This window comes from Schistocerca serialis, chromosome 1 (genome assembly GCF_023864345.2).
Source record: "Schistocerca serialis cubense isolate TAMUIC-IGC-003099 chromosome 1, iqSchSeri2.2, whole genome shotgun sequence".
Classification (NCBI taxonomy): domain Eukaryota; kingdom Metazoa; phylum Arthropoda; class Insecta; order Orthoptera; family Acrididae; genus Schistocerca; species Schistocerca serialis.
The window spans coordinates 431,620,076-431,641,619 of record NC_064638.1 but is presented as its reverse complement, the minus strand read 5'-3'; the positions used below and the strand labels follow the sequence as shown (position 1 = coordinate 431,641,619).

General features: G+C 38.0%; 1 protein-coding gene across 1 annotated transcript in view; it reads left to right on the top strand.

Moving 5' to 3' along the window:
• LOC126472464 (serine/threonine-protein kinase VRK1) overlaps nt 1-21,544 on the top strand; it is a 248,678-nt gene that overhangs the window by 183,099 nt on the left and 44,035 nt on the right. Inside the window, exon 7 of the mRNA XM_050099936.1 lies at nt 15,180-15,362. Within this exon, the coding sequence (XP_049955893.1) occupies nt 15,180-15,362 (183 nt within the window). The remainder of the gene's footprint in view (nt 1-15,179; nt 15,363-21,544) is intronic.

Genomic DNA, 21,544 nt, shown 5'->3' with positions numbered 1-21,544 from the left:
TTTGATGTTGCATAGCATCAGTGTGGTTTCATGCCAAAGAGAAGGTGGTCACACAAGTTATTGTCCACTACTGAACATGAAGGCAAGTAAGCAGGAACAACAAGGAGTGATTCAATTTTAGGCAGCGTAGGGAGTTGGAGGCCATGAAACATATCGACAGATAAAGGCTGGGTACGGTGAGTACAGTCTGAGTCATTCAAGTGTTGTGGAATGGAGCAAACGATTCCTTGAGGGGCACAAGTCACTGGAAGACGATGCTTGTCCTGGACAGGCTCACCGTGTCATAACACCGGAAATGATTGCAGAAATGAATACTTTAGTCTTAGACATTATCACCTCCTCAATCTCACAAATCACAGTATCACTGTCAGCCTTAGCACTAGAATTAACACTTTGTTTCCCCCTTTGGCACATCATCACTAGACTTGCTAGTTTCAATGTTGGCACAGACAGATACACTCACATTTCCCATACCTCCGTTACTTATCAAATTATTTGTGCCATAAAGATCAAAGACATCATCAACACTTTCACTGCCCCCCCCCCCCCCCCCCAACATATTTTTACTATTTTCTTGACTCTGTAGATTATGAAAAGCTTTTGCATCCAGTCTACATCCATATCTTTCCTGTTTCTAAATCTCTCCTATTGTATTAATCAAACTTCATTTCTCTCCAGAATTTTTTGTCCAAATGTAATATGCCCTCCTGGTGAGTCCCCTTGCTACTGAATCATTGGGATTCCACATCGCCTCCTGTAGTCCTATAGTGTTGTACCAGATTGTAGTGATTCTTCCCCCCCCCACCCACACACACACACACACACACACACACACACACACACACACACTGGCAGGCACCTGTCGAGGCAACCTTCAGTTTTTGTGATCACTGCCTCTGTTATCTTGTCTCAAGTTATAATATTCCTGTTCCTAATACTGTCTCTATTACTCCATTGATCATCCCTTCAGTTTCCTCCCCCATGATAATTATTTCTGAAATAATTTCCATCACTCCTCACATAGTGATCCCAATTATTACTCTGATTCTATCAGTTTGGTTGATATCTGTTATTCCTATTAGAGTTACTTCCTTGATTTCCATTTCAATCTAAAGCTCCGTCACATTTTAGGAATTCTTCTACAGATTCATAAGGTCCTTGCACAAGTCCACACTGCAGTTTACTCGGAAGTCGCCTTTTCGAGGTGTCAATCGGAGCGAACTCATCAGATGGTTTGTTTAAATGGATTAGTCTCCTAAGCTGTTTTTCGAAAAATGCTTTCATGCCTTCCTACTCATCTCTATAAATCAGCCCATTCAGAAATTCATCCTTCATTCTTGCTTGCTCTGTTTCAGATCAAAATTTATTTAAATAAGTCTTAAATGCATCATAAGACATTTCAGTATTAATATTTTGGTTTGCCCACTGTAGCATATCCCCATCTGAAAACTTCTTTACAAATTTGATTTTTAGATTGTCAATCATATCGCTTACAAAGTTTTCCCTTCATTGGTGTAAAACCTCCAATTGTTTAATTGAAATGTTACCCCACAAGTCAGCACAATTATTGCTAAAGCTTTTAGCTACAAAATTTTCCTGCAACTCAGTATATTTCTTGTTCATACTTTCCACTTCATTATATCTATATTGGTATTTATAAGTTTTTCTACATTAGTGACTTTTGAAGTCTGTTATTACAATGATCTTCTAATTTTTTAAATTCTAAGTCAGACTTCTTGTCATTTATTACATTTTTCAGTGCATCACAACTACATTCAGAAGAATGTAATATGTAATTATTATTTATTATTATTGTTGGCGAATTTTCCCTAAAAGGAAATCGTTAAGCTTATGACTTTGAAGGCTTGTTCTTCTTGTCCTTCCAGTACTCCTTCATTCTCTTGGAGAGGGCCTCTTTTCTCTCCTCAGACCATTCTTGTTTGGTCCGCTGTTTTAGCGCTTCTGACTTTACTTCCCAATTGTCTATGTGTTTTCGGAAGGTGCTTCTGTCTGTGGTGTTTGTGGTGCCAATTGCTTGTAGGTCTTTTCGGACTCCTTCCATCCAGGGTGTCGAGACTTTAAGTGTCTTGATGTGTTCTAGAATTTTCTTGGTGAGTCTTGTTTCAGGGAGTCTATCTAAATGTCCGTAGAATTTAAGGCGCCTTTTTCTCATATCGTTCTCGATGTTCGAATATGCTTCTACTGTTGAGTTCTTCTGTAGTCTGTAGCCATCTGGTGTTTGTCTTCCTCCTAAAATTTTCCTCATGATTTTGCGTTCTTCTTTTTTGATTTCTTCAATTTTGATTTTCCTGTTGAGTGCTAGTGTTTCGCTGGCATACAGTACGGCGGGTTTGATCACTGTGTTATAGTGTCTGATCTTGGTGTTCCTGGAAATGCATTGTTTGTTGTAGACGTTTCGTACCATGCCTAGTGATTTCCGTGTCTTCTGTTGTCTGTCTTCGTAAGCCAGTTTCTCTGTTCCGGTCGGTTCGATGATTTCGCCTAGGTATCTGAAGTGTGTGACCCCTTTAATTTTGCCGTACTTGGTTGTGATGTCGTCGCCTTCTATTGTTAGGACTTGCGTTTTTTCAAAAGAGATTTGTAGGCCGACTTTCTCGGCGCATTCTTTCAGGATTTCAATCTGTGTTTTTGCTGATGTTGGGTCACAGGTCAGTATCGCTAGGTCGTCTGCGAATGCTAGGTAAGGGATTTCCAGTCTTTTCCTTCCTAATGTGACTGGTCTCCAGGTGTTTTGTCTCCTGACTTCAGCTTCCCATTCACTCATTACTTTGTCCAGGACGATGTTGAACAATAGCGGGGCTAGTCCATCTCCTTGTCTGAGGCCAGTGTGGATTTCAAAGGGGTCCGAGATTTCGCCCATGAATTTGACTTTGGATTTTGTATTGGTTAGTGTCTGTTCGATTAGTCTTCGGGTCTTTTGGTCTAGGCCTTTTTCTCTGAGGATTTGGATGAGGGACTTTCTGTCGATCGAGTCGTAAGCCTTTTTGAAGTCGACGAAAGTGCAGATGATTTTTTTGGGGCTTGTCATGTGGGATTTTATGATTGATTTCAGGTTGAAGATTTGTTCGGGGCAGGCTCTGTTGGGTCTGAAACCCGCTTGGTATTCCGAGATGGCGGGTTCCAGTTGTCCTTGCGTTCTGGTGAGAAGGCAGGTTGATAGAATTTTGTAGATGACCGGTAGCAGGGAAATTCCTCTATAATTGTTTGTGTCTGTCCTGTCACCTTTCTTGTGTAGCGGGTGAATGAGTGCGGTCTTCCAGTCGTCAGGTATGATTTCGGTTGTCCAGGTGTTCTGTATGATTTGTGTGATTTCGTTTAGCGAGTTTGGTCCTAGGTTCTTCAGCAGTTCTGCCGTTATTCCGTCTTCACCGGCTGCCTTGTTGTTTTTCAGTTTCTTTATGCAGTGGATGATTTCTTCTTTTGTTGGTGATGCTGAGTCTTCCGGTGCGTTGGCCGGTTCTCGGGGTTCGAAGGTTGAGTTAGGTTCCGGACAATTTAGTAATTTTGAAAAGTACTTCGCGAGCTCTTCACAGTTTTCTTTGTTGGTAAGTGCCAGTTTTCCGTCTTCTTTTCTGAAGCAGAGGTTCTGTGGTGAGTATCCTTTGACTTGTTTGGCGAACGTCCTGTAGAAATCCCGTGTGTTGAAATTTCTGAAGTCTTCTTCGATGGAGTTCAGCTGATCGTTTATGTATTTGCGTTTCTCTTGTCTTATTGTTTTCGATGTTTGTCTTCGAATTTCATAGAAGTTGTTCTGTGTTTCTTGTGTTTTGTTGCTGTTGTAGTTTGTGAAAGCTGTTCTTCGATTTTGTAGGGCGATTTCGCAGGTAGTGTTCCACCAAGGGTGCCTGGGTTTTCTAGTCAGCGGGATCAGTTCTTTGGCTGTGTTCACAATTTTTTGTTTAAAGCTGGTCCAATCTTTCGCCTCTTGTTTTTCCCAGTGTTCTGTGATGTTCGATTCTCTGATCTTTCTTGTATCAAATTTCGGTGAGGACAATTTCTTTTTGTGTTATCTTCTTGGTGTGAGTTTGATTTTGATTCTTGTTAGGTAGTGGTCCGAATCTATGTTGGCACCTTTTCTCACTTGGACGTCGTGGATTTCTTTCTGGTATTCATAGGAGATTGCCACGTGATCTATCTGGAATTCGCCTAGTGAGTGGACTGGTGATCGCCACGTCTTTTGTTTCTTGGGCTTTTTCATCAGGGAGGTTGACATGATTTTGAGGTTGTTTTGCTGGCAGAGTTCGATCAGTCTGGTGCCGTTTTTGTTGGTGAATTTGTGTGCAGGGAAATTTCCTACTGTTTTTCTGTAGCGTTTTTCTCTGCCGATTTGTGCGTTGAAATCGCCTAGTAGAATTTTCGCGTTGTCTTGGGGTATTTTTGCCAGGGTGGTTTCGAGTTTGTCCCAGAATTTGTCTGTTTCTTCTGGTTTGTCCTTGTTGTCTGCGTTCGTGGGGGCATGTACGTTGATGAGGGTGTAGTTCTTGTTGGCGTGTTTGATTCGCATGGTCATGAGCCTGTTGTTGATCGCGTTGACTTCTTTTACTGAGTCTAGGATGTTTTTGTTTACTGCGAAGGCCATGCCGAGGAGTGCTCCTCCTTTGCCAATCTTCCTGTTGGTTCCACTCTTGAAGAATCTGTAGTTTCCGTAGTCTATTGTGTCTGAATCCGTGTATCTTGTTTCTTGTAGCGCTAGGATCGAGATCTTTTGACTGGTGAGTTCCGTTGTTAGATTGTGTAATTTTCCCGTTTGTATTAGTGTCTGTATGTTGAAGGTGCCAAAGTATGTGTGTGTTTTCTTGGGTAGTTTGCCAGAGCGCTCCGACTCGCCCTTTAGTACATCTCCAGGTCCCCCAGAATCCGAGTGCCTGGTTGCCGTCTTGCGACGGGTGGATCGTCCACCTGGGGTAATGTTGTTTTTAGGTGTACTTGCCATTATGCTTGTAATTCGTCTGGCTTGCGCCAGTTTGGTAGAACCAGGGATTTTCAGTTCCTGGAGCTCGTATCAGCCGCACCATTGGTGACAGACGCTGGCCAGAGTACCGGTGGTTACCACACAGACGTGTCTGGGCTTTTGTGTTAGTTTTCTTCGTTTCGCCGGTTTTTACTCCGGGTACTTATCCTCGAGGATGTGATAGTTTTGGTCCGCCCCGAGTATTTGATTTCCTCGGTGCCACCCATATCTGGGAGGCTTTCCCCTATCCGCCACCTGGGGAGGCGCCCGATGGAGGATCTATCAACCTCACACGGGATGTAATTATTATTATTATTATTATTATTATTATTATTATTATTATTATTACTCTGGAAAGCTCTGAAATTGTGTTTGGTATGAGCAATTTCCGCATTGATTTCTGTTTCGAGAGTACCAACTTTGGCTTCCACAGACCCAACTCCTGTTTCTGATCTGTTTCTGCCTCATTTTGATGCTTTGTGATATCCTCTTTGTTCTTCATGATTCTTGTATTACTATTTTCCAACTGTGTTTAAAGATTCTCCAAAGTAGTGTTTGTTTCAGTAATTTATCCACCTAGACTAATAGCTGTTTTGGTTAATATCTTTGACAGTAATTCTACAATTCCATTGTTTGAGCCTACAGCTTCAGTTGCTTCAAAACCGAGAAATGGTGAACAAGCATTTGCATTATCATTTCCTACTGCTTTGTTATTGTCACTGTGGTCCTGTGCTACCTCACTGTTTACTTCAGTTACATTTTCATTATCGGTAATGCTGCTGTTTAAACCTCTAACATTGTCTGCTGTCCTTTCTTGATTTTGTTCTGCTATACTGTCTGGGTTACTATTACTCGCCATATTGATAAACAAAGTTGTAAACATTTTGAATGAAAAGTTCAGACTTCACACTAAAATTCTTATCTTCACATGACATACTCCACTCTAAACAAAAAAGGATAAAAGTACTTATCTCAGCTGTCCATGACAATGTAGTTTTGTGCTACAAACATTTATTTTTATTTATTTATGTATTTTTTCTGTGTCTGCCTTTGGTGACAACTTTATGCTTTATTCACCTTTTTGCAACAATATATGTTTATTTCAGACTGCCACGCCAGTGCTTTCTTTGAAATTGCTCATTGTGTCAGCGTCCATTATTGCATAAATCAACCTGAAACTCAAAAGTCTGTTGGCGAAATTTCATTAGCAGTGCAGCTATAATCCCACAATTCTCCACCTCAACTTAAACATAACAGTTAATTAGCAAATACTCATCGTCTTTTCTCGACAATTTATGATGCTGCAACAGCTGTAAAAGAATTTGGTAGGGCCAAAAGAAATTTCAAGAAATTCAGGTTGCTACGATGTTTCTCTTTCAGAATTACATGTTCAGTGTTTAATACAGTGACAAAACTCTAAGAAAACTGCCTCACAAAAACTGTCAGAAAACTGAACCCTAATGGCTGATTCAACATTCCTTATGTACTGTTTTAACGATTACTGGTTATGATGTCCATTATTAGAAATAGAAAATTTGTGGATTACAATTAAAAACTTGCTGTAGTATACAAACTGGTATCATGGAAATATATGTATTAATTTGTTCCTCTCACATTGCTGCATATTTTTATGCAGCTTTTACCATTGAAATTCATAAAAAATGTTCTATAACAATGCTTTTCATAAAGTTGCTTATATGATGAAGATTATTAGTGGAAAAATGCTCCTAACATTTGCACATGTTCATTCCATAAATACTAACACAAAATTAGTTTCACTTTTTCTGAAAAGTGTTCTGGAATTACGAAATGAGAATTTTTTATGTTTTATGTTCAAGTGTCGATTAGTAACAGTTGAACCAGCACATAGATATTTGTATGCTCAATAAGGTTAGAATGAAATTAATGACAGAATACGAATCTGTATAATAAACTGTTACAGACTTTATATAAGTCTATAAACGTAGCAGCCTGACACGTGAGATCAACACTTTGTCATAGTTATGCTAATGATCATATATTGGTACATTTCAAGATACATTAACTTTCTTTGCCCTGGTTACAGGGTTCTGTTACACTGGATTACACAGATCATTTCAGTGTTTTTAACACAAAGTTGCTGTCACTTTTAAGTTTGGTAGCTCCTTATATATGGTGAAACTCTACTCGACGTCTGTAGAAATCAATGGAGCATATTTTGTCAGCATCTGTAAAGAGAATTCACTCAGAGTTCCAGAGGTTTCCAAGTCTGGATTGTTGTTCAAAATTCTTTTTAGAAAATCCATTAAGGATTCCCCAACACTTCAACTGCTCCTCCTCCATACCTTCTTTTTCCAAACTCTAAATCGCATCAGGAAAATACTTGTAGCCAAACACTTCAAAAAACTTCGAACTCCAGTCTTTGTTGTTGACTAATTGTTGGACCTGATTGATGGCTATTGCATCCATTGAATCTAGGCCACAAGTGAAATGTTTGATTCCATCAGAATTTTTGCATACGAAAACTGCATCTTATCCAACCACCCTACCTTGTAATGACATGAAACTGTGGAAGGTGGAGCCCTGTCATTTCTTGATACAAAACTAGATGACTGGGAGACTATACTAGAATCTTATTCAGGGCACCACTGAACTCCTTTACCCAGCGGTAATTCTTCGTGATAGACCGTATGCAATAGATGTCATGTGGTCGAGGTTGACGTACATACCGTTGTTAGAAATTCAAAAGCGTGTAGTGTACTTCATCAGTCACAACAAGCCTGACTGTTTCATATTGTGTGGTGTCTAACCACTGGTTCTTACATGAGTCATTGAATGATTCCATTGTGCATGCATTTGCCTTCTTAAGTTTGTTTTTGCATTCATCATCAGTTTCATCTAAAATGAATCTCACTTCATGTTTGCTGACCCCTTCTTTTATTTTCTCTGATGTGTTCTCTAAATTTGGTGTAAGTAACTTTTTCTCAGAGTGCTTTCATCCAATATGGACATTTGCGTGTACTTCTCAAGAACTGATTTGAGTGCAGGATTGTTTAGTTTGTGGACTGGAATTCCTGACTGTCTTAATGCCATGGCAAGATCTGCACTAAACTCATTCAGTGACCGCTGCTTTTCAGATTCTGAAGCAAAGGGTGTATCACAGTGGCTTGCTTAGGTTTCGACTTGCGAAGTCCAGTGTTCTTTAAATGTTCTGGATGTGCTGGTTTATTCGGTTTCTTTGATGCTTGTCACCAGTTGCAATATTTACCTCACAAACGGCACATCGCAGAATGATGCCATCAGTTTTGTTAAACAGGATGTTGAATTCTTCTGAATGTGCACACATCATCTCCTTATCAACCTTTGGCATGACTTCATTGTGAGTAATCCGTTCTGGTAAAACACTAACACTGCCAATGACACAGTACACAGTCGATAAAAAGGTAATGTTAAATTCATTCCAGCATTAACTGAATCTACGTTTTAACTGCTGCAACATCATTGTTTAAATTTTATTTTATTTCACAACTGCAGGTCGATCATTGTTACTGACACTGACTGTTTTTGCTGAGATTGGCCATTCTTGCTGGGGGTGTGTGTAATTAGTGATGCTTTCCATCAATTATATTTTAATATTTATTGACCATTGTTGACTTCTGATCAAACAAAATCCTGTTCAAGAAAAGAAAAAAATATTATTCAGTCTATTCAAAATTCAGATACAAATCAGGAGAAAGATGCTTAAGTATGGAATAAAAGGGGAAAGGTACAAATATGTGCAACAAACCGTGCTTATTTTGCTTAATTTCATGTCCACAAATGCGTGTATTGACCTGTCTGTGTGAAAACAGCTGAATGTTTGGAAAGGTGCTGCACATTAAAATCCTTTCTTCAGTTACGACATAGGCTTGTTTTAGTTGCAAAGTGTCTCATCAAATTTCAGTGACAAATACTACAGAGGCCACATCATGCATTACTCAGAAATTTATTGCTAATATTTATTGTGTGTGTTTCAAGAAGGTCAAGTAACATTACCTACTTCCGTAAACATGTTGCAAAATAATTATGGTAGGAAAATCAAAGAAATTTGCACTAATATAGGCACACCATATTGACAGTTATTCTTCCCATGCATCATTTGCCAGTAGAATGACAAAGAAGAAAATGGTTGTGGTATAAGAAGTACCCTATCCAAACACAGTAAGTTGGCTTTACATGTAGAGGTAGAACAAAATTGTGTTATTGAAAGTAATATGCACATACACATAATGTATCCATATGGTGAAAATGTCACCATTGTATAAGTGCCAGATCAGTAGTTTATAGTAAACAACTCCAGGGAAACAGTCTTTAAGCTACCCAGGAAAAGATTGAACGTTACAGGGTACTGTCTTCTTTCCTGTGATTGTACCTCTGACCCTTTCTAAGTCTGCTACGAAAACTTGAAATCTTTATTGCTGAAGGTCAATTCAGTTAAAGGTCAGATGATAAATGAGGACAAACTGCAGGGAATGATCTGTGAGAAGACAAGGAGCAAAATAGGTCATTCAGACATACTGCTAGAAAAGCATTCCAAATAATGTAGCTTTCAGTGCTTGAAAGCACACTAGACTTCACCTGTGGGAATGTTCTCTTTGTACTAGTGTTTTGGTGGTGTGGGAGCAGCGAATCATCGGCACCCATTCAGCCTTACTGCGTTGGTGGGAATTATTGGCAACTGCCTCTTGGGACCTCACCCTTCCACAATGCGTCACAGCCAATGCATATCTGCACTTCCTGAAGGTGACCCTACCCCCCTTGCTGGAAGATGTATTTGGTGGTATGAAGGATAATGTGGCTGCTCCATGATGGTGCTCCTCCTCACTTCACCATTTCTGTGTGGAGGCATCCCGACAACAACCACCCCGCCCCACAATGAGACTGAAAGTGTGCTGATGGTTCACTAGCACCATACCACTAAAAGACAAGTACAGACAGAACATTTCCACTTGCCTTGTGTGTTCTCATGAGTGCTTTCAGTCAGCCTACACTGTTGAAGATTAAATGACCTCCTTTGCTCCTTATCCTGTCAGGGATTCTTCCTGCAGTTTGCCCCGCTTGGAAAAATCACCATGTATACGTATGACATGTTTTTTGGATCCTAGTAGTTCTTTATGTATCAGCAGCCTTTAGCTCATTATTATGAAGTCTATTCGGAAAGTAAGTTCTATTTTCATTTAGCACGTGACGTAGAGGGGAGGACGGAACAGTCTCTATAATGACTCTTGCAGGAGGCCAGTGTATGTAGAGCTGCAATAGCGAGAAAGCCACATTGCAACTTATTTGCCTACAGGAGCTGTTAAAATTGAGCATTGCAGTTGAAAATCCAACAGGCTGTAAAATCTGTTCTAAAATACGGGTTTTAGGGGCAAAAATCTAAAAACGAAAAGAAGTGACATTTACTGAGAAATTTATTTTATATTGACCAGGTACGGTGTTGTTTGTTTAGCAGTGGGAAGATGAATGTTCGTGGTGAAAAAGTGCCCATACATCTGCAGTCTGCAAGGAACTAAAACAGAACATTAATTAAAACTGGTATTTCGTAATATCGTAACTGCTGACAACTTTTGGCAGATTTCTTGGAGTATTTTGCACGAGACTGTGACTAAAAAATAAGGAAACCACATATTCTGCACTTGTCAAATTCAAAAATGCCTTTATGTGAACCATAAAACTTAACAGTTTACTGCTTCTTTGGACTTTTTCATTCCAGTGCGGAAGTAGAAGGCCTGCTTAATAGCACTGTGACCAGTGATGGAGCACAGTTTCCCATGGTAATGTGGAGACAAAATAGCAGCAGTCATACATACAGGATAAAATAGCAGCAGTCATACATACAGGATCATACCACCTCGAGCCCACTGAGACATTAAGAAAACTATGAAGAGCCATTCAAAACAAGCAACACAGTTTCAATGTTACCAATGTCATATTTTTGCATAACAATATTTGATCAGGCTCTACTTGTAAAACTTGAGAAGAATTGTTGCATCTGATGAAATGAGATATTTTTGGTAATCCTCCCTATAGCACTGATATGGCTCAAAAGTTATTACCACATCTTCATGCACACAAAAAAGCAGCTTGGCTCCCAACACTTTCTCTGACGAAGAATATCTAGATGTTTTTGCAGATTGGGTGTTATCAGGCAGAAGAATTTTATGCAAATATTGTTTATCAGCTCATTAAGAGGCATGATAGATGCTAAAATTGGAATTGGAATTATGTACAGAAACAATAAAGAGATACAGGTTTCAAATTTTCAGTATCTATAGTAATATATAAAGATAAATTGTTGTTTAATGTTGTTACCAAAAAACTCAAAGTTCTTGATCGATTTACTTCAATTTTTACATGCTCCTCTGATAAACATTCGAATGAGCACAGGCTACATATTTTAATCTGGAATAGTTTGTCACCAATTTTTTATACCATATTCAAATAAACATTTGAATGTATGTGGGTTACTAATATTTTCCAATAAACATAAATAATATAAGGAAAAGTAGTAAGCAAAAGTCTCAGAGTTCTTGACCAACTTACGTCAAAATTTTACACAGTACTTGAATAAACGTTCAGACAGATGTGTTCTATATTTTTTCCAAGAAAACAATGTACAGGTTTTTTGTTAAAATCAACAGTGAGGAAGAAAATGCTGTACTATGCTGTGTGGTGAAAGTTTGTTTCTTTCTCACAGCAGTCAGTGTGAACTAAAAGAGCACAGCATTGAAGTCATTAGAGAAATTTTTTCTACCACATTCGCTCCTGCTCCTTATATACAGGGTGATTCAAAAAGAATACCACAACTTTAGGTATTTAAAATTCTGCAACGACAAAAGGCAGAGCTAAGCACTATCTGTCGGCGAATTAAGGGAGCTATAAAGTTTCATTTAGTTGTACATTTGTTCGCTTGAGGCGCTGTTGACTAGGCGTCAGCGTCAGTTGATGCTAAGATGGCGACCGCTCAACATAAAGCTTTTTGTGTTATTGAGTACGGCAGAAGTGAGTCGACGACAGTTGTTCAGCGTGCATTTCGAACGAAGTATGGTGTTAAACCTCCTGATAGGTCCGTAACTACCTGAACGTCAACTACCCGAGGCGATGGATTGGCCGCCAGGCAGCCCGTGACAGAGCACTTCATCACTGGCCTCCAAGAAGCCCAGATCTTACCCCCTGCGATTTTTTCTTATGGGGGTATGTTAAGGATATGGTGTTTCGTCCACCTCTCCCAGCCACCATTGATGATTTGAAACGAGAAATAACAGCAGCTATCCAAACTGTTACGCGTGATATGCTACAGAGAGTGTGGAACGAGTTGGAGTATCGGGTTGATATTGCTCGTGTGTCTGGAGGGGGCCATATTGAACATCTCTGAACTTGTTTTTGAGTGAAAAAAACCTTTTTAAATACTCTTTGTAATGATGTATAACAGAAGGTTATATTATGTTTCTTTCATTAAATACACATTTTTAAAGTTGTGGTATTCTTTTTGAATCACCCTGTATAACTTTAAACAAAAATTGTATACACAACTATGTGTATTTTTACTTTTTTGCTTGCAATTGGTTTTAACCATTGAGAACTCGCACCTTTAGAAGTTAGGCAATCAATTGTGCGTTGGGCATATTGCCCAGACTCGACAAGTAGTGTGAAATGTACCTAATATGTGTAAATTAATGTTTTTTTGCTATTTCTGTAATAAAACCCTAGGACTGTTAAAATCGCCAGTCTTGTTAGGTACTTATAAAGAAAATTGAAGAAAAAAGCAAATATTATTTTATTATTTAACTTTTGTGACTTACTCTTTATCATATATCTGAGCTTTGCACATATCACTTAATATTACAGCATGTTCATTAAACAAAAATTTTTCACAATTAATACACACTTCCAATTTCTCCGTTGTGGACAGTCTTGATACATACCACTGGGTTTTTCAGTTTCATTAGTAAATTGTTTTTATAGGTTGCTGTAGAGATTCTACTCCTCTGCACAATTTGTAGGCATGTTAGCTCTGGACGTGTTGGCTCCAGGGTCAGCTTTTGCAGGCATTGTTTCATAGTAATAATTGCGTATGTACTTTTTTGTATGTTATCTGACTGTTCATGATGGTAATACCTAAAATAAAAAAATTAAAAAAATAAAAATTTAGTGGCCATTGACAAGCTAATCAATCCACGGAATATTCTTCTTTTAGACAGTCCACCACACTGACATCGCATTTTGTCTGATTATAATATGTGTCGATTTCAGATTTTTCGTGTTCACCAGTAGTTGGATGAATCTGGTCATTATCTTAGAGTGTACTAATCATAAGCATAACTTTTTTTTCTTTTTTCTTTGGTATATAGGAAACCAGAACCTTGTTCACATAAAAACCCAAAGATGCCACTGGTCTTATATTAGTTCTAGGAACAACGGAAGAAATTTTATTGATTTTTTTTTTGTATCAGTCAGATGCAAAGCGCCATATTGTATGATCGTAGTTGGAGTCATGAACAATGGTGGTCAAGTTGAAGCTGCTGCTGCGCTCCTACGTCACCTCACAGCCAATGAGCTTTCAGTATGTCCTGTAGTGAATTTTGATTCCATTTGTTGTGAGTGGTCATCGCTGATAGTGGTAGTAAGTGATAAATTCTGCATAAGTAAGTGAGAGATATTATTTGCTGGATATACGCGTTCTTCAAGCAGAAATCACACACATGCGCGTACAACAAATGTCACTTGGAACCGTCAGCAATGCAATCCCTGTCCATGACTCGAGATGTGCGAACCACCATTGTTCATGGATCGGACTGTAGTTACGGTTAATATTAAAGTGTGTGGTTTGAGAATGGGCGTTTCAGCTCGGAACCAGTAGCAAAAATTTTATATCATTGGAACTGAGAAGGATGAAATAAAATAGTATCAAATGTCCTCAGTACTGAACAACTGTGGACCTACCATCCCATGGCAGCATGCCCAAATAATCAAGGTCACACTTGTTATTAATGTACCAGCATTTCACATTTCCAATGTCTTATCTTGCACTTACATTAATCTGTTATACTTCAATGCTAATCACTTAAATATGTTACATAGACAAATGTATTCCTGAAATTTCATTTTGCTACATTAATTATTTTTTCGTGTTGTGATTTTCTTCCCCAATCAGTGTATAAAACCAAGTTACTGAGCAAACAAGTGCCCTGCAAGCATTTTTGACAAAATGCTGTGTCTTTTAAATTTTTTTTTTGAGCAAAATGCTAATAGTATGAGAGCTCAAGGGTTAACAGAAAACAGAAAAGCTTTATTTATGACTTGTCTACAGAAAAGTTTTATTTATGGCTTGTCTGCTTTAGATTAGAATACTATTATGGAATCTGAATTGTCCGAAACTTTGTGTAATCCTCCCTGTTTTAAGATTAAAACTATGTGAAGTAATTTCATCCTCACAGAGTCAACAGCAGGAGACACCTTTTGGTACCCCGTATACCAATGATCCCAACCATTTATTTTATGCAACTTCAGTTGCGAATCAAGGTTTCATTGGCGGTAACAATAAGCGATGCTTAAGGTCAACGAGAGTGGGGAAATAAACAGTGAGAAGGAAGGGAGACTGACATATAGAGGGGAATGATGAAACAGACAGAGGAGGGTGGAGGAGGAGGAGAGAGCTAGGAGAGGAGGATGAGGTTGTCAGGGAGGGTGGGAGGAGAAGGACATGGACAGAGAAAGGTGGGAGAAGGAGGTATGGTGTATATCTAACTCCCATACATATTACCATTTGTGAGGCATTGCTGGGTTCACAAATGGTACTTTATTTCCAGCTTTTGTATACCAGTTCTGACTGTCTTCCACTATCCTTTACTAATTGCACTTAGCTTTTTAACTTTTCTATTCTGCATTGCCCCTTCCCTTCTCCCAAGTGTTAATCACAGGTTTGAAAGAGAGATATTGATTACATTTATTTTGTTTTCCTGTCATCCGTGCATCAGTTATATTTATTTTGGTGCCTGCTAGACAGGTTCTTTTCAGCAACAAAAATGTAGGCACTCACAGTTCACTGCTGTTGTATTTAAGTCTGTATCAAATGGATTGTAGTTGTCAAATGTTTGCTCTTCGTGAGATAATACGTTATTAGCTGCTCTTAATGTTTATGGAGAGTATAGATTGGTCTAATCATTATGTGTTTTGTTATTTGTTTTAGTTCCAACTAGAAGAGGTGATCTGGAAGTCCTGGGTTTCAACATGATTCAGTGGGCAGCCTCAGAGCTTCCTTGGGAGAAAAAAATTTCTGAACCTCCAGAAGTTATTCAAAAAGAGAAGATAAAATATATGAATGATTTGTCAACTTTAATGAAGGCATGTTTTAAGAAAGGAAGTCCACCACGTAAGTTGAGTTTATAGCTTTAGCTTCAAATTGTCATTATGACACTGCACATATATGTTGTAGATAATATTGTGTTATTGATACAATGGAAACTCTCTCTCTCTCTCTCTCTCTCTCTCTCTCTCTCTCTGTCTGTGTGTGTGTGTGTGTGTGTGTGTGTGTGTGTGTGTGTGTGTGTCAGTTTTAGTCACATTTCATTGAATTAATTTCATCAGCTGTCCATTTGACTTAATGAAAGGTTAATTTTTTTAGATGTCACAAGTTAATTTCATATTAGACTTCGAGTGGGAGTAGAACCATCAAGGACTAGCTCAGTTTATACATGCATTTAGCACCTATTTTTCATTCCAAATTCCAGTGAACATGTCGAACATGTCTTTAATAATTGAAGGAAAAAAAAATCAATTCTGCAAGACTGAGACTCTTAACACATTCTTTACAAGAGATTACTGACATGCTGCGATACTTAGAGAGATTATCCTCCAATTTTTGCTGCCTTTTATGCAGAGCCATCAAGACTGGAATAAACTCTATAATACTCTTTCTTCCACCTTGCATTATATCCAGAGCTTCATCAGTAGGACCTGAACATTTTCTAAATTCTTTTATATACTCAAACTCATTTCTTATGAAATTTTTAAATTACAACATTCTGTGTAACTGCATCAACTTATCAGTGATCAAAGAAATTTCTATCATTGTGTCATACAAACTATTCCGTCGTGAAAGAACAGATACTCATAACTTTTCCAAAAACAGCTTCAGTTATTTCAGATGACTGAATGTCCAGCAGCATTCCACAAAGCATTACATTTTTGTATGGTCTTGTGATGCACTTTGGATAGTGTGATTTATTCTCCATTGTCATCCAGGTTTGAAGATAATGAGTAAAATCACTTGTAGTGCACAAATATAGCATGTGTAGCACATCAAAAGTTTGGTGCTAATTGGTTAGCTTGTTCTGTGATACATGTGTTCTCACCGAAAAGAAAATTATCTGACACCTCTGGAAATTGTCATCATCATCCTCTTCATATTTCGCTGTTATATATTCAGCTTTGTCTTCCTCTGGCTCCATTTTAACTACTAATAGATATACGAAGTGTTTAAACAGTTTCACTAAATATCAAGTATTGAGGCTACATGATCGTAGATGTGAACTCCAGAAAATCTCGGACCTAGTAGTCTTTTGAATTATTGATTGAGGTTATCATCAATCCAGTGGGTCGCAACCCCAAAAAATCTTCTTGTGTGGCTTGACTATATGTCAGCAATTGTTTATTTATATTCTTTATCTTGAATTTATAATTTTATTTCTGAAATGAGTTCCTGATGAAAATGATTAATTTTTGTGGTGACAAAACAGCATTCATGGATGGAAAGAAAGCCAAAGCGCATTCGGTATATCTACAGGGGGCATCATGCAACAAGGAGAGCTCCCCAGTGGTGTGATCGACTTTTTGAAACTATCTATACAGTGATGTAGGTCAAGATCCCATGTATCGCACACAGCAGCCATTCACCTGGCTGGATGAATTTAAGTAATTGACAAGAAGAAAAAACAATTGGAATTTTGTGGGATATCCAATAGCGTTAGAAAAAATTGCATTACATAGTCTGGTTGCGTGATATAATGGATAAGAGAGCAGCTTCACGTACACGAGGTTGTAGGATCAAATCTTGTCATTATTTTTATTCAGTTAATTAATTTACATTTAAACTTTTATTTCTATTCCTTTGTCATATCATTTTAATCACCAGATAATCTTTTTCATTTGTTTCATTTTTTTCTTTATATCATTCTCTTTCCAACTGGAGTTTTTGTGAATATGAATTTAATTATATTCATGTATTATAATGTTCAATCATTTGAAAATTCCGATCTGTCAGTTAAAAAACAAAAGACAAAATAATCTATTTATGTTTGTGCGATGGTGTGAAAAATATATATTTATTAACAGATGTGTTTTTTCTGTGGTAATCATCATACAAACATTTAAAACATAAACTAAATACCTATTGCAGTATGGACAAAGTAATGGAGATGAAAATTTAAATGAAAAGAGAATGCGGGATACTGGGCAAACATAAAGTCCCTGTCCAGGCTGAAGAGTTGAATATCGTGGTCCTTAACTGGCCCATTTCAAAGAAGAAGAAGAAGAAGAAAGATGGGTTTATAAGTAAAATGAAATTCAAGCAAAATGAGAAATAGATATAATGAACACAATAATGTGGGCAGAAAAACAGGATAATAAAAAAAAAGAAATTAAATCAAAATAAATACATAAAATCAACTGAAAACATGTAAACAAAGATTTCAAGTGCAGAAAGAACAACTGGAAGAAAAATGAGAGCAATTGAAGATGTTGATATTATGAGTAAGATTATGTGACAAAGGAATGGAATTAAAAATTACATTTAAATCAATCAATTCAATAAAACTGATGATCAGAGTCATTTAATTAAAGATTTTAAAATTTAAAAAAAGAAAACTAACTGCACCTGATGAGATTCGAACCCTCAACCTTCTGCATGCGAAGATTTATTTCATCCACTACTCTATGAAACTAGACTTATATAACACAACTTTTTTAATGCTATTGAGTGTCACACAAATTTCTGAATTCTTTTTTTCATCAATTACTTGCAAATGAGGACCAGCCATGGTGAATGGCTGCAGTGTGTGATACATGAGACCCTAACCTACATCACTATATGGATAGTTTCCAAAAGTCAATCACACCACTGGGAATGTCTCCTTGAGAGGATTCTGCTTGGTAGGTCAGAGGTGCACTACACAAAGGAAGCAGCTGCTCGAGTAGCAGAGTGCAAATGGTGGTGTATGGGCTAGGCGGTAGTTTGAGGTGCTCTGATAAACACTAGCCGGTCAATAAGCAGATACTGAAATCGGACCATGTGCAGAGTAAGGACACTTAAACTGTCAAAATTTTATCAGTAGAGTGTCGAAGTATTCGTAACGAAGTTTCAGATTTTACTGCCCTCCAGGAAAGTTTTTGCACTCAAATTATATTCTTGGGACAGGGAGCTGGCTGAAACCCAAAGTAGAAAGCTCTGAAATATTTAGTGAGTCATGGAATGTACATCAGATAGACAGATAAGATACCATAGGACAAGGAGTGTTCATTTCATTTGACAAAAAAAAAATTCTGGTTTATATGACTGGGTCGTCTATGGAGTCATTGCAGGGAGTACAGACGAAAATTCTTGTGAAGTACTTTTGAACACATTTTCTGAAAACTGTCTTGAGCAGCTAGTTTGGCAGCCTACACACAATGGAAATATCTTAGACCTCGTAGCTACAAATAGGCTGAACCATAAATCAGTCAAAAAGGCTACGAGAGTGTTTCTGCTAGGAAGAGCAATCAAGCAGTTGTTAGCATCTCTCTTAGACAATGAATTGACATAATTTGGTATTATAGAGGACTTATAGTCAAATTTTAAACTGATTGTAAATTGTCAAGTTGCGTCTTGGCTTCTGTCTTTGGATCTTCAGCCGACATTTATTCAAAGATTTTTTGACGTTTCGCCTCCACGAGTGGCTGGCATTATTGAAGCTTCACGTTCCATAGCTGGTGGCGGACGGGAGTATATTGTGCTCTGGAGAAGTATGTGCCTAGTAAGCAGATTAAAGACTGAAAAGACCAACCATGGTTTAACAACAAAATTCAGAAAATGCTGAGGAAGCAAAGGATGTTCAAAAGGGAATGCGCTAATGATGACAGGCAAAGGTTAGTCGAGATTCGTACACCTGTGAAAAGATCTAAGTGCAAAGCAAACAACAACTACTACCACCATCATGCCTTAGCAAAAGATTTGGCCAAGAACCCGAGGAATATCTGGTCCTGTGTAAAATCGCTAAACAGGTCTAAAGCTTCCATCCACTCACTCATTGACCAGTCTGGTGTGACAGTAAAAGATAGTAAAACAAAAGCCGAAATTTAAGTTTTGTGTTTAAGAATCGGTCATGCATGAGAATCTTGCAAACATACCGCAGTTTGACTATCACACACAGTCTCATGTGGATGACATCATAAAAACATCCCTGGCATTGAAAAACAGCTGAAAGAATTGGAAACAAGTAAGTCGCTATATCCAGGTGGAATCGCAATTCTTACAAAGAGTATTCTACAGCATTGGCCCTCTTACTTAGCTTGCATTCATTGGGAATTTTTCACCCAGCATAGAATCCCAAGTGACTGAAAAAAAGTGCAGGCAACACCTATACGTAAGAAGGGTAAAAAATGGACCCACAAAACCACAATCCAATATCCTTAAAATTGATTTGCTGCAGAATTCTGGAACATATTTGTAGTCTGAATATAATAAATTTCCTAGAGACCGAAAAGCTTATGTCCACAAATCGGCACAGTTGTATAAAGCATCGCTTCTGGAAAACTTAGCTTGCCCTTATCTCACGTGATACGCTACACTATGGATGAAGGTCAACAGGCACATTCCATGTTTCTCGATATCTGAAAAGCATTTGACCTGCAACTTCTCTACAGACTGTGTTGTTCAGAAGCATGATGCAGTCAGTGTTCATGTATTTAATAACAGCTGTAGCAGCATGCATGCATATCCGAAGGAACATTGCGTGATACCTCTGAACAACACTGGCATTGCAACGTCGTATTTATCTACCAACACCAGAAGTGACTTTCAATTAAAATGTCTCCCTCGTATGGGAATATACATATTAAATGTACGATTTCAGGTTGTAGACATACTGTTGATGACTTATGGAAGTTTGGGTCTGGCCATGAAACATGATCAGATAGGCTAATGGTAAGCAATAAGCAGGACATCATGGTTCGAATCTTGGTCAGGCAAAAAATCTCATTATTGTCATTCCATTACACAGCTGATGGTTGTCCATATTCACAACTGTGAATACATTTAATGTAATTCAAAAGTTTGACACAAACATTGCAAAAACAGAACAACAAATAAAAATGACGGCTAGTGACCTCATAGCTGACTGAGAGTTGAACAAGTTAAATATTTTATGACAAGAAAGAATCATTACTTCCATCATGAATGAACTTACAGATTATATGTTCTAGATAATCTTCATCAAAGCCATTTAGCATTATTTTGCTTGATGTCTTTTCATATAGCCTCTTAAGAACTGGAATTATCACAGTTGAGTGGGCGATGATTAAAAACTGCTCTGATGGTGACAGTATGATTCGGAACATATATACTAGCAAATTGAGGTTTTTCTCTAAAAGTTTTTGGATATGTTTGATGAGTGAGTAAGGTAGCTGATAGCACCACCTAATTACAAGTTTATGTCCACTCTCAATATTGAGATTTGATTGAACAGTCTTGCTGGCAGATTAAATTTTTATCTCACTGGACATGTATTTCTTGTGCACTGCAACAAATACACCACCTCCGTTTCCCATTAACCTATCCTTTCGATATACACTTAAATTTATTCCAAAAATCTTACTGATGTCTGTTTTGGATTTTAGCCAGCTTTCTGTACCCATCAACTTCTTGTGATCAATTTCTCGTAGTTGGGGCTTACAATCATGTGAAATTTTGTAAATGGTCTCATAGTCACCTTTGACTGTAAAATTTATTTATTTTCTGTAGTGCATGTTTGGCTGTGTGGCTGTAGTCAAGTGGTATTCTGAAAAACATTCAAAGTGAAAATACAGTGTCCACAAAGAATGGCACTAACATCATGCCATGCATGTCTGGATCACGGGGTTCCAGATTCAATTCCGGCTAGGTTGGGGATTTTCTCCGCCTGGAGACTGGATGTCTGTGTTGTCCTCATCATCATTCGGAAAGTGCCAAGCCTGGAAATGGAAAGATTGGGAACTTTTCCAGGTGCTGATGACCACAATGTTGAGTGCCTCTTAACGATTCCAACTTAAAGTGAGAGTGTGAATCTGGGTTATTTTGGTTTATTCCCCCAAACCACGTTCCACTGCTTTACGAGGTGACTTACATGGAATTTGCAGCCACTCTTCTTTACTGGATAGCCAGCTGCTGGAAATCCTCTTGACCTCTTCTCCATCGAATAACGCTAGGTATAGGAATTTTTAGACTCCTTGTACTTATGAAATAAGTAGACATACAGACTTTGCTTTTCGTCAATTGACGGTGTATTTGACTTTCGTACTCAATAAAACTTTCACTTTCAACAT